The sequence below is a fragment of the Parasteatoda tepidariorum genome, chromosome 4, assembly GCF_043381705.1.
Source record: "Parasteatoda tepidariorum isolate YZ-2023 chromosome 4, CAS_Ptep_4.0, whole genome shotgun sequence".
Lineage (NCBI taxonomy): Eukaryota > Metazoa > Arthropoda > Arachnida > Araneae > Theridiidae > Parasteatoda > Parasteatoda tepidariorum.
This window is the reverse complement of record NC_092207.1, coordinates 19,140,821-19,155,319: the sequence shown is the minus strand read 5'-3', so window position 1 is coordinate 19,155,319 and position 14,499 is coordinate 19,140,821. Positions and strand designations below refer to the sequence as shown.

At 27.6% G+C, this 14,499-nt stretch overlaps 1 protein-coding gene across 2 annotated transcripts in view; it reads right to left on the bottom strand.

Moving 5' to 3' along the window:
- The window catches only part of LOC107454365 (stromal interaction molecule), an 83,089-nt gene that overhangs the window by 19,255 nt on the left and 49,335 nt on the right, over positions 1-14,499 (bottom strand). Inside the window, exons 3-7 of one of the 2 annotated variants that reach the window (XM_071179482.1) lie at positions 8,184-8,304; positions 7,641-7,752; positions 5,174-5,289; positions 2,112-2,283; positions 1,192-1,264 (exon numbers count right to left, since the gene is read on the bottom strand). In XM_071179482.1, coding sequence (XP_071035583.1) covers positions 1,192-1,264; positions 2,112-2,283; positions 5,174-5,289; positions 7,641-7,752; positions 8,184-8,304 — 594 coding nt within the window. Of the gene's footprint in view, positions 1-1,191; positions 1,265-2,111; positions 2,284-5,173; positions 5,290-6,889; positions 6,998-7,640; positions 7,753-8,183; positions 8,305-14,499 lie in introns of those variants that run through there. The other variant, XM_071179481.1, reaches the window with a different exon arrangement.

The following is a 14,499-nucleotide window of genomic DNA, read 5'->3' as shown; positions in this document are numbered from 1 at the left end:
AAGGTAACATACATTCAAATTGCTCACTGCAATTTTTCTTCTTTGGTTATTTGTTTGTTTTGCTTTGTCTAATTTAGAAATTTATGTAAATCAACACGTTAAACATTAAAATTAACTGAAAACAGAGTAAGTTTCAGTTTTAGAAGTAAAAATCGATTATACGACGTCATCGTTTATACGACGTTTTTCGGTGGTCCCTTCAGCGTCGTATAAACGATGTTCCACTGTAACATGTCGGAAAAATTTCAAACCAGACTAAAGCAATGATTATATGATTTACATAACATGCATTTGGAACCACATAATAGAACCAGAACTACCCATCTTTAAGAGCAGTCAGTTTGATTTTAACCCCTTCATAAAATAATAATAGCTGACACAAAACATATTTCTTCAGATTGTCGCAGCGAAAAAGGGCTATCAATTTTTATTGAAACTGTTGTTCTTTAATGCAAATGATTCATTGAACTTGTGAATGAGTAATGAGCAAGTTTTTGAAAAAGAGTAAATAAAAATTCTGGGAAAGTTATCTGGAAATTATATGCATACAAATTCAGATTGTGTGGTTAGTGAAAAGTTAATTCCTATCGCATGAAAGATTAGTAAATTCCGTTAATAAAATAGGGAATTGTGATTTACCAGTTACATTAATACAACTTGTCATGTGTGATTTATAAATTGCGTCAATGTCAACGTAGTTCAGAAACTGCTCTTTTATGAGACAACAACTAAATAATTTCTACTTCATGAAAAATAAAAGTAGAGAAACAATGAAAACAGATTCTTAAAAATCTAAAATAATGAATTTGCAGAATTATTTTAATGCCAAGAAAACTAATCATAAGCATTATATACTAAATGCCATTAATACTAAATGTACATTTACTAAATGTTTGTATGCATGACATACTAAATGTTGATATATTAAATGCATGATATATTAAATGCATGATATACTAAGTGCATGATATACTAAATGCATGATATACTAAACGCATTATTGCCCGAATGATATACTAAATGTCTTACAGTTCACAAATTATTGTTAAACTTGTGCTACAATTTTCAATCTCTAAATCATGTTTCGTTCAAGTTTAAATTTGCAACCTACAACACATCCTAAGGATTTAAAAAATTTAAGTATAGTAAAGACAGTTTGGGAAAATAAGTACAAAAATTAATAAATCTCACATCTTGAAGCCTTCTTTCAAGATCTTGCTTTTCAATACTAACGATTTCTTGTTCATGTCTTGCTTTACTTAGTCTGAAATAAAATAAATAGCTTCAGAGAACATGAAAAAAATAAATAAATAAAGGGAAACACCAAAAATATTTAATAGAATGTTTCAAAAGCAGTAAAAATTTTCCATTAACATTTTAATTTTTTATCAAAAAGTTTTTCAAGAAATAACATTAAATATGAATCGATTCTCCCATTTGCATATGCACATTTTTGCGAAGTCCAATGAAGTCTACTTTGAAAAGACTAGAGCAGTAAATTGTAATGTTAAAGAAACAGTAATGATCAAAGCGCAAAAAATTAAAAGTTTTTTTTAAGAACATATTTAGTATTTTTTTATAGTTACATATCATTTGTTTAACAAATCTGTTACATAAGATCTGAGTTTGGTTGAATCTTTCTAAAAAAGTTCAAATATGAAGGTTGACTTTAAAACTTAAACTAGGTTTATTAAAACACATTCCTGTGAATAAAATGACACAAAAAAATATTAATTAGTTACTTAATAAATAAGGAAATAGTGTTAGATAACTCTCCACAACATGGTGGATTAATCAAAATCCCTTTTCTGACAAATATCCTTGATGAATAAAATTGAACTAATGTTTAATCTTTGAAGATGATAAAATAGAACAATATATGGAAAAAAGAAGTACATATTGTGTATTTTAAATGAAAGGAAGAGATGGGAAGCTATGCTTGACTTTGAAAACATAGTTTCAAAAAATTATTTCATTCTTGTAATTTTAAATTGTTAAGCACAGTTAATAAAAAACTTAACCGACAGAATGATTAGTTCATAAGAGAGAAACCACAGAAATATTTTTAACTAAATATTCAATCAAATAAAACGGCAAAATTCAATACTTACTCTTTTTGTAAATCTAAAAGTGAGTCTTCAGCTTTTTGTAAACTCTCCATGTCTTTCATCATTTTTTGTAAGTGAGCTTTTGAATATTTATTCTGTACATAAGCAAACCAACACACACCAGCAGAAACTATACAAGATACAGCAACTGCCACATCCTTAAAATAATTGCGGTCTGAAAAGAAAATGACGATTTTAACTTCTTTTAATATAACTGAGGAGAAAAAAAACAATGATTTAGCAAATTGTACACTTTTATCTCCTTGTTTTTTTTAATCGATTTATCTATGTTGTTGTTACCAATGCCATTTGCCAATATCAGCAGGTCTGCTTGAAATCAATTGAATTTTTAAGGCAGAGGGTGCATTTATTTTTTTCAGGGGCACCATCTATGGTTGAAAATAGGACTTCAGACACACACGTCACAGCCCGTTTTACTGGGAATGTCCAATCATACGTCCACAGATCGTAATTTTGACCTGAACCAGAGAATGATCAATCTCCAATTCAGTACCCCCAGAGGAATTGATTTGTTATGGGAACTTGGAGGGCTTTGCTTCCCGCTAATGCCTACAGGAAAACTAGCTTTTTATAAACAATTTGAGTGCGATTCCGACAGATTTAACATGCACCATTAATAATTTAATACATGGGGATTCTTTGGCCAGCGGGATTCGAACTCACATTCTCCTGAACAGGAGCCCAACGTCTTACCAACCAGGCTATCCCGGCCCGATTTATCTACGGCTATTTTTGAGATACTGATAATGCTTTGTGGGTAGGTTTTTGTTTTTGTGTACATTAACCACCAGCTAATTTTTTAGGCTCAGCTTACTAGTATCCTCTCCATATTAAATGAATAAGTAGTACATGAAGGTAAGAAAGAAATTAAAACTTGAAAAGGTACACAATGCGCAAGAGATTAATGAAATAAAGTCAATGCATTCTACAATGCTCCAAACTTTGAAGAGGCTCAGTAAGTAAATCAATAATAATTGCTATTCAGTTTAAATTGAAAAATAAGTCCCTTGTGAGTAAATTTAGTAACTTTCATAAAATATAAAAATTTAAAATATTTTATTATTATCAAGAGATAATTTCTTTCGGCTGCTTTATGAATAAAAATAAATTTCAAGTACAGTCGAACTCGTTTATAACGAGCTCGGATTTCATGAGAACTCGGATTTACCGAGGAAAACGAGAATATTTGGTTGGATCAATGTTAAGTCTATCTAACAGAAGTCGCTTTTAAGGAACAAGGCCTCGATTTTAGCGAGCAATATTTTTCTGTCTTGCAATCTTTTTTCTCATCTTTTCAGTCTTTCTGTCTTATCTTTTTTTCAAAATGATATGAAATGAGCGACTTCAAAGTAAGCTGACAAACTATTTTAAATATCTAAATTAAAGAAAAAAATAAATGTTTTGGTAAGAATCTTTTCCTTTATTTTTCTTTCTGTTTATATTTTCTTTCCTTTAAGACTGTAGCGCAACTAGAAATTTTTTTGCTAGTTGGGGGGTTAGTTGTCAATAAATTAAGAAAAGTATTTAATTAAATTAATTAATGTAATTAAAGTAAGTTATTAATTAAATTTTAAGTCAACTCAATCGTTTGACCTCCCAAGCCCCCCCCCTCTGGTTGCACGTCTGCCTTAAGGACCCGTTTATTGCGAGCACTCGGATTTAACGAGTACATGTTACGGTCCCTTTGTGCTCGTTATAAACGAGTTCGACTGTATANAATTAAATTTTAAGTCAACTCAATCATTTGACCTCCCAAGCCCCCCCCCTCTTCTGGTTGCACGTCTGCCTTAAGGACCCGTTTATTGCGAGCACTCGGATTTAACGAGTACATGTTATGGTCCCTTTGTGCTTGTTATAAACGAGTTCGACTGTATTAATAAAAATATAGCAACAAATTATAAAGTAGCATGGCAGCTTATCAGTGATGTTGGAGTATGCAAGCACTATCCTCCACTGCCCTTTCGGTATGGGTGGGAACAATTAGAAAAAAATTTGAAACTGTCTTTTTCCTTTCTTTAATTCTTTGTGATGTAAATATTTTTTAGCTTAAAACTTAATAAAACTTGTAAGGAAAGAATTATGTGGGGAGCCACTCCCCTGCAGATTATCAAAATTGTGATGGGACAACTTCGGGTCATCCTCAGGGATATTTCCCAAACCGTTGTCAATAGCCCATTGTGCAGCTTTAGTGCGAAATGTACCTACATACCTAATGCCTATATAAACCAATTGTATTTTTTGGATACAGAAGTCATAAAAGGTATAGAGAAAGAATTTTTTGTCATTTTTTACATTAATTAATAATTATTTTATACATGCATGCTTTATATTTCAGAGACATAGAGTTAATTTATAAATTAATATCCTAATCCTACATCCAATTAATTAAATTATATCCAATCTAAGCATGAGGATAAAAGTTTTAAAATATCTCAGTTTCATCAGGAACTATAATATTTATTCAATTTCTGTATCTAAATACTTGAACATCACTTCAAACTTCATTCAAAATGCGGCCTTGTATTTTGGTAGATTGTTATCAAATTAATAAAATTCAAAATCAAAAACAAATTACTTAAAAATTGGAAACAATAATTCGAATTTAATTATAGCTATCATCAAAATAAGCACTATACAACAAACTAAGGATAAACATGTTTTTCTTCTTCTAAATTCATAAAAAAAGAGAAAAAATAAGCAAAATGAAGCACATTTTAACAGGATAAAACATGTAAGTACTGATCTAACTACAACTACATTCTGTACAAAAGAAATTACAAAATGTTTATAACATCAACCAAAGTCCTTCCCTAATGGAACAAATTAATTAATCTCCCAATGAATTAGCATTTATTCTAAGCCTTAAAAAAGCTGGGTGCTTGAAATAAGGCTTGAAAATACTAATAATGATTGGTACATAAAATTATATAGAGTCTAAAAAAATATTTACACACGTTATATCACTTAATAAATTTCACCATAAAAAAAAGTAAATTTATAATAAAAAATAAAATAGATCTAATATCCAAAATCAATTTTCTTACATTTAGGACGCCCAAAAAGAACAACATCCATTGCTTTTAGAGCAATCTTTTGTTTATGAATTGAGTCTTTAATGCCAAGATTCATGGAAATATAGTTGTTGACGTTTTGAGCAAGTCTAAAAGAAAAAGAAGTATAATTAAAGAAAGGAAGTAAAGAAAAATAAATATATACATACAAGATAAGTGATTTTTAGAAACACTTAAAATAAAAAATTATATTAATAAAGAAAGTTATAGCATTAAAAAATAGAATTGAGACTGGATGATCACTTATTATAAAAATGGAACATAAAGTTAAACCTACACGTGGCTACAAAATACTGTCACCGATATCGAGTCATTTTGTTGTATAGATATTAAATAGAAAATAATTCATACAGGAATATGATGAATACTATAAATGGAGGTTTACCTTAAAATTTTTTATTCAAATCGACCACCATCTTAATCCATTACTAAAGATAATCTCTCGCGCCATTGTCCAATGACATCACGAATCATTTTAAGAGGTAATTCGTTAAAATGATTCGATATGATTTGTTAAAACAATTAATTAAGAGGTAAATCAGAAATGTTTATTCGGTCAACATTTTTGTTTTGCCAGTTCAGCAATTTCTTACATCTTTGAAACCTCTTTAATTTTTCTGCAGCTATCAAACCTTGAATTTTTCTTTAGTTATAAGGACGAGAACCCAGGTCATCATTTAATATAACTTACATAGTTTTTCGACTCACATTCTCTTCTGCAGCCATTTTATTAGCAGAATGCTTTGGATTTCTTCATATCTTTTAATGCGCTTTTTGGTACGAACTGAGAGTCCAACCAGACCTGGGTTGATAGTCACAATATCCAATAAACGATTTATAGATCTATATATTAATGTTCTATTGAATCCAAGAGATTTTAATTGCCTAGAGATTCCACAACCATCAACCTTTTTGATTCTATCTTTAAATTTATTCTAAATATTTCGCTTTAAGCAAAAATCGTCTGCACTTATAGAAAGTGCCAATCACAGGAATAGGAGAGAGAAATTGTTTTACCAAATTAATTAGCATTTTTAGTGTTAGAGTATTTAGTAGGCACCCAGAAGATACATAAAAAAATCAATTTTTTTCATACATTCATATTTTATTAAAATAAATTCTTCACTTATAATAAGTCTGAGAAATAAGAAAGAACACAAAAAGAGGAGAACATAAGACTTAGTTAAAGTTTCATATTTCCAAAGGTTTGGAACACATTTATCACATACTTTATTTGTAAATAAAACTTAAGATATATACCTACTATTTTTCGATAAAGCATGTTTTATTTATAGATTCTTTAAAATTAAAACTAGAGTTTTCTTAAAAAATACATTTAGAGTATAGGTAAAAAAAAATTACTTGAACATTTTTTAAACCGTAAAAACAACTAAAAGTATCAATTAACCTGTGCACATCACTGTAATGTATTAAAACACTTTTGTAGCATAAAGAAAAAAATAGATATTTCAAAAGTCTGACCTAAATCTTTAAACAAACAGAAGACTGAAGCACGTAACACATTAAAAGCATATCTTCGAAGATCGTTTTGAAATTATGAAGTGCAGAAAAAGTAGATAAATGATAAGTATGAAATAATTAAATCATAAAGAAAATTGCAAATATACTTTTGTTTCGGATTTGAGAACTGAAATAATTTAAAAGTTTAAAATAAACAGATAAACTCACAAAGGCAGAGAAGCTCCATTAACTCCATTGTTACGAAAATTGTGCTCATATTGAGGAAGATCAACTTGAGTTATTAGCCAGTCTACGGTTTCATCCACAGTCCAATTGTGCACTGACAAAATAACACACGCCAATTAAATAACTGGGAAATTACAATTATATATATAAACAAATGAGGTGAAAATTAACAGTAAAATAATATTGAGAAAAATTTACTTCTGTATTTAGAACAGTGCAGGATTCTACAGTATAACATACAAAAAATTAGGATAAAATACTGTTTATATAATACAGGGATGAGAGTAGTCAGAGAGTAAAAAAGAGGAAATCCAAGAATATATATAGATATATATATATATAAATCGCACTTTTTTGTCAAATTTTTGTTTAAACTTGTAATACATGTGATTATAAATCCCGAATGAGGCTTTTAAATCACGTGAATATGAAACTCTACATCGAACTTAAAAAATGCGAAAATACAAATCATGATGCGTAATTTTTAGATCAAGATGCATAATTTTAAAATCGCGCGATATTACAACCGCAAAAACGAATCACGACATTGGATTTTAAGCTCGCGTAGCTACACGGGGTTTTAAAAGCACGTAAATACAAATCGCGATATCGGTTTTTTAAATCTCGTAAATAAGAATCGCAATGTACAATATTTNAAAATTGCAAATATACTTTTGTTTCGGATTTGAGAACTGAAATAATTTAAAAGTTTAAAATAAACAGATAAACTCACAAAGGCAGAGAAGCTCCATTAACTCCATTGTTACGAAAATTGTGCTCATATTGAGGAAGATCAACTTGAGTTATTAGCCAGTCTACGGTTTCATCCACAGTCCAATTGTGCACTGACAAAATAACACACGCCAATTAAATAACTGGGAAATTACAATTATATATATAAACAAATGAGGTGAAAATTAACAGTAAAATAATATTGAGAAAAATTTACTTCTGTATTTAGAACAGTGCAGGATTCTACAGTATAACATACAAAAAATTAGGATAAAATACTGTCTATATAATATAAAATAGTTGATAATATAAAATTAAATTAGGTCAAAAAAGTAACATCTTTAAATATTAATAACTATATAGTCAAAAATGAAAAATGCTTTTAACGGAAGGATAATCGAATGTTTTACAGCTACCATAGTTATGTTTTTCTTTATCTGTAGTGAAAGTTATTATTCCACATGCAAAATGCGATGAATAAAGAAGCTTAAAGTGTCATGTAAGAACTCTACACTACACCATTGAAAGAATTTTGGGTGCATACCTTCAGACATTTTCCACACTTGCCACAATTCATCAACATTGATATATTTATCTGTCCCATGAAATTCTTTATGTCGTTCTTTGTGCCTTCCATTTTCATATTGTAATTCATCTCTGAGAAACTGAAATATGAACACCAAGTTAAAAACAAAATAAATCTACAAATAGTTTCACAAATATGCTGTAAACACACAGATTATTAACAAGTTTACACATTGATTAGACTTCACTCATTTATAAAAAAGAACTATTTACCCTCTTTGACATTTTCCATTCTAACGTCAATAAGCAAATAAGTTACAAGAATTAACTTAAAGTATCAAAGCTCATTTTACTATGCACTCCGATAAGAGATAAAAAGTTCTTATTAAAAAAAATTAGCCAAAATTTCCTTAAAAAAAGATAAAGATACCATCAGATTAAAAAAAAACGGATAGTAGTAAAACAAAGTTTTATTAATTAAATAAATTTTCAAAGGGTTTATAGTATACAGAGTTCTCCTTAAGAATAAAAAAGGACAGGGCACTTCCTCTCAGATAAGGACATTCTGAGTCTTGAAAGGGCACTCACTTAACACCGTAAAAATTTATCAAAATGTGTGTATTATGTAATAACTGACTTTCATCCTCAACAATTTTTAAATTACCCTCTTATAATATTTTATGTGTATATTTCAAAAAGTAATTCTCCATTATCAAGAAAAGAGAAAAAATTTTAGTTTATAAAAATAATTAAAAGTATGCTAAAAGGCAATCTCTGTGCAGATTATTATTTTTTTTCTTCAAAAAAGTAAACTAACAAAAAATTATTAATTGATTAACAACTTAAAAAAAAGCTTTGAAAGCTTTTTTTTTTCAAAGCTTTTTTCTATAATTTAAACTGAAAATCATAAGAAAAGATTTAAAGGTGCTTAATAAAAAAAGCATTTATTTAAAAAAATGGTTTTAAAATTTAAAAAATTTATTAATACCCCCCCCCCCCTGAAAAGATACCTATAAAATTTAACCAGTTAATAATGTTAACGAAATAAATGTCTGTAATAGTAATCAGAATTAAACCTATAAAAACAGATAATTTTATTAGTGTGAAATTATTATTTAAACAGTGAAGTAATTTTTTTCAAAATGAAATATGAATGAAAAGGCTGTGTTTTTATGGGATAGCGGCTTATTTTTACAAAAAGGACAAAAAGGGGGCATTTCTTGGAATCAAAGGGACTTCAAAAAACGCTTAGGAAGAACGCTGCAACAGTATGGTGCAGAAGTATAACGTACACATGGGTATCTTAAGGACCCAATTTCTTAGGAGGAATTAAATAACGTTAAACACAGTCACAACAGTTTTCTGAATTTCAATCATAAGAAAAAAATCTTAAATGTGTTAAATACCTGAAGGAAAAAAAAGAGAAATTATTTTTATCTCTTTCTTTTTTTAATTTAAATCAATGATTTAAAGATTTCTAATTATGAGCAGAGACTTATACCTCACCCTCCCCACCAACGACGCTCATGAATAACAATTTTGATAAACGTTTAATTCAATTTTTTCCTCCTACATAAGCTGTTTAATTTTACAATTCTTAAAAATGTAAGATTTTCAACATTCAAAATTCATGATTTTATATCGGGAATAAAATTTTCCAAAATGAGAGTACGACACAAAAAGTCCAGATTATATTCTCTTGTATAAAAATAACCCATTTTTTTTATTTCAATTATTTTGAAAAGTTTCACAAAGATTTTAAAAAAAAAAAAAAAAAATCGAAAAATCAGCGATTTAGGAAGAATAAAAAAAATATGCATCTAAAATTATTTTTTGGTGCGATTAAAAACATTAAGGATACTTTTCCTGTAAAATGTTGTATTGTTCTTGTTTTTAAATTCATCATTTGTAATTCAATGGATCAAAAAACAAGTTCAGTAGAATTGTTTCCAATGGTATCTTAAATCGCATGAAATGAATTTATCTATCAAACTATATTTGATGTATGTTCAAGTTGTTTAAGACTAAATCGAATGTATACAGAAATCTGTGTCTTATCATATCGATAAGCCTTTAGAATGAAATGGCAAAATAAAATAAAATTTTTATGTTGAGTCACTTATTTTTTTTTTAAAGGCATTATTATTTTCTAATTTAACCTTGAATATTTCAAATTGAAATTTTAATAAATCATGACTAATGCAGCATATTTTAAAGTATTTCACCATCATGAATTATTATACTGTCTCCTATTGTTCTTGCTGTATAAGATACATTAAATTTATTATTATTATCACACTCTATTACACTGTTATACTCTTTTGTAAAGCGTCCCAGGAAAATGACAGTAAAAGGAAGCGAAGTTGGACATGTGTGCAATTAAATTTGAAAACAATCAACATTTTATTTTCCTTAAAAATAGATAAGAGCGTGGAAATTCACGGACTACATAATAAACAGTACTGGCTGAATTAATTTGTTCAAAATGCTTAAGGCTTAAAAGGGAGTCAGCGAGGAAAGAAAGCATTTTAAATGATAAAAAAAAATTTTAAATTAAAAATCATTTGATATAATAATTAATTATAAATAATTAGATTTAAAATCACTTTCTTTTATTTTATTTTTTAAGAGAAAAAAATTCCAAGCTTTGCAATTTTATTTACTTTTAAAAAAAGATAAGCATAGAAAGTGATTTTAATGTAGTTTTAAAATAATCAATTTTTAATCAGGGTGCGTAGAAAGATTTTTCAACAAGAAATAAGCACCTTTTAAGCACTCAAAAAATATTTTTAATCACACTCCAAAAAAAAAAATAATAATAAATAAATAAATAAATAAATAAATAAATAAATAAATATTCATAATTAGAATCTGTGCAGTAATAAAAATTATTTTTTTCTATCGTTTAAAGTTCTGAATTTATGAACATAAAATCAACAAAATTCAAAAAAATTTTCACAAATTTCACGTAATCATGACAAAATAACTAGTTTCTGATAAATATTGCGGAGAAAATTTTGAAAATCCTGCATTTTTTGTAATTCAGAACGACAATCGACACGGCAAAGAAAAAATCTCCTTTTAAAAGATAGAAAATTAAGCTCTTTTTACAAACCCCGAATAAAAAAAAAAAGCATCTTTAAAGGCTTTTAAAAAATATAAATCAAAAATAAGCGCCTTTAAGCATTTTTATTCATTAATTTAATTAATGAAAAAACTTGAAAGCATTTTTAAAAACTTGAAACAAAGAAAAATCTAAAAAGTAAATTAAAACATAAATATAATAAATCAATGACATAAATTTAAAAAGAAAGTTTTTGAAAATAGATTCAGTAGTTTTTCAGGAAACTATATCCATTTTTTACTAACAAGGGAAACTAGGGAAGTGTGACTCGCCAATTTTGAAATAAACTAGTGGGATGTATGCCTTATGAGGACATTCGTTTTTAGGGGGCAACATTCGTTTCGGCCCATAGAAGGTCCTGTGAGAGATAAAAAATAATTCAATGTATAGAAAAATCGGTATTTTATTACCCCAATGCAGACTATTAGCTATTGTGATTGTCTCATACTCCGATTAATTTTGTGGTACTTTCACGTACTATATAATGCATATTTATTGTCAAAATTGATTTCGAAAATTTTATATATCTGTAGTTTTTCAGAAAAACCTGTTAGGCTAATTTTTAAAAAAAAATTNAATTCAGAACGACAATCGACACGGCAAAGAAAAAATCTCCTTTTAAAAGATAGAAAATTAAGCTCTTTTTACAAACCCCGAATAAAAAAAAAAAGCATCTTTAAAGGCTTTTAAAAAATATAAATCAAAAATAAGCGCCTTTAAGCATTTTTAAAAACTTGAAACAAGGAAAAATCTAAGAAGTAAATTAAAACATAAATATAATAAATCAATGACATAAATTTAAAAAGAAAGTTTTTGAAAATAGATTCAGTAGTTTTTCAGGAAACTATATCCATTTTTTACTAAGTAAAAATGGATGTTAACTCTAGGGATGCTCTCGGACTGTAGATATCTCGGATTTACAATCACACGAAAAACGAGACTTTTTTTTTTTTTCATTATTTGGTATAAATTTAAGTCAAAATATGCATAAAAATTTATATTTAGAATTTTAATAATTTGAGATGGTGAAAAACAGCACGAAACACGGGTGTCTTTTTCTGCGTTAAAAGTAAAATCTTCCAAACACAGCTCACTTACCAACAATTTTCCAAATTTGCACTTATTTGCAGCTATTTAGATCTAATAAAATAGTTTTTCATCATTGATATTTCTTTAATTTACAACATTAATTATTGATACATTTTTAAATGCAAATAAAAAGAATTACTAACTTAGTTTAATTTTTTGATTGGATTACACGCATTTATTTTAGTACAAATCTAATCCCGATAATCCAACAGATTTTTTTTAGTAATTGTTAGACTGTTTTTAGAATTAAAAAATACAAAAAGTGTATTTTTGCTTGTAGTTAGAGAGAAGAAAAAAAAAAACAAGTAAAAAGGGACACTAGTATTCCATCTGCGTCTAAGGGTTAATTGGAAAAAAGAGCAAATTGGAAATATTTTATTCCTGGTTTGTTTTCGGGAAGAGTCCGTGACCTCTATTGCTTAATAAGTTATTATATAGTCACAGATATTTTACTCTTCTTTAAAACAAGCCTAAAATGTAATAGATAGAAGTTTAAAATATAGCGAAAACATGGAAAATAATAAAGATTAAGAAAAGAGAAGAGCAAAAATTATTAAAATAAAATACCAAAATAAAATGAAAACCGAATGATGTAGAGTCTTCTTTATCTTTTATCATCAAGAAAAAAAAATCACAAAATCCTTAAAAATCTTTATACCAAAGAATTTCATTTGCAGCACTTTTTCTTTCATAATTTTATCTTCGGGAAAAGATTTAAAAGGAAAAAAATTTCGTCACGTAAAAGATTTCGTTAATAAGATTTAAGCACAAAATCTGTGCTTAGATTCGAATTTTTTTTTTTTTTATATGACATAGACTAGAGAACTTCAATTAGATTACGAACACCTTTTACTTATAAACTATTATTTTCCAGAGAATAAAACTTCCTTTGACCGCCCACGCAAAAAATAGTAATAGTTTAAATCAAATCTTAAAACATGAAATTTCAAAAGGCCAAAGGTCAGCTCTCCCTAACTATATTAGAGATGGGATATTTTATTATTTTCTTCTCAGGAAAATAAGCTAAAAAGAGTTTCTCGTCTTCGGTGGATACAGTTAAATATAATTTATCAATCGGGCTAAATTATGACACTTAAAATTCTTCATATGACGTCATCTAAAGATATTGCATACTTTAAAATGTCGTTACATAGGATGACATAAAATAAGTTTTTAGTATTTTTATAAAACGAAAAGGACATTTGAAGTACCACCACGCTTTGAAATTATAGCTTACCATCACAATCAGGCGATAAATATAATTTTATAACTTTTACGATTTTAAAATACACTTATTATTTAATTACAGTAACATAAGTGAATTTTGAATTTTTGTTACGTAGAAGCATATTTCTTAAGAGCTACATTTTACATGTTGTTCGAACAAATCTTCACACTTCAAACATAAATTATATATTAAAATTACATTCTTTACAGAAACTATTTCAGTTTATTGCATAGCTTGTTTGTTTGTTAGATTGTTTTTGTTATCAGGGGTCTGTTTAGAGGAAATTTGACAGACCCTTCACAAAATATCTTTTCATAAAAACGGACCCTTCAAGAAATAATTTATCTTTTAATCAGGCCCTTTACAAATTTGTTTATCTTCATTATTGTTTTGTTAATCGAATAAACCCTTCCCGGGGGGGGGGTGTTCGAGACAAACAAAGTTTCCCTAAGTTTAAATTCCAAATGTAGTATTCTAAGAAAATATTTCTACTTTCACAAACATCGTGTGCGCATTCTTATTAATACTAAATCATATTTTTTTTGTAAATAAATAATTGATCAATTTATATTTATTCATAAAATTAATTAATAGAATGTTATGTAAATAAAAATTAATTTCCGTCAATTTTTTAAATAAAATATTATAAATTTAAAAATTGTTTAAGTTTACTTAATGCGTAACACATTAATAGTGATACATTACTAAGTTGTGTTATTTAAAATATGTCAAATGAAATTATTAAATATGTGAGTGATTTTGTTTCCATTATTCGTCTGAGATGAATATTTGGCATTTAGCCTATACTGCTCAACACAGAATATTCATTTCGGACGAATAATGGAAACAAAATCACTCACATTTTTAATAATTTCAATTGACATATTTTAAATA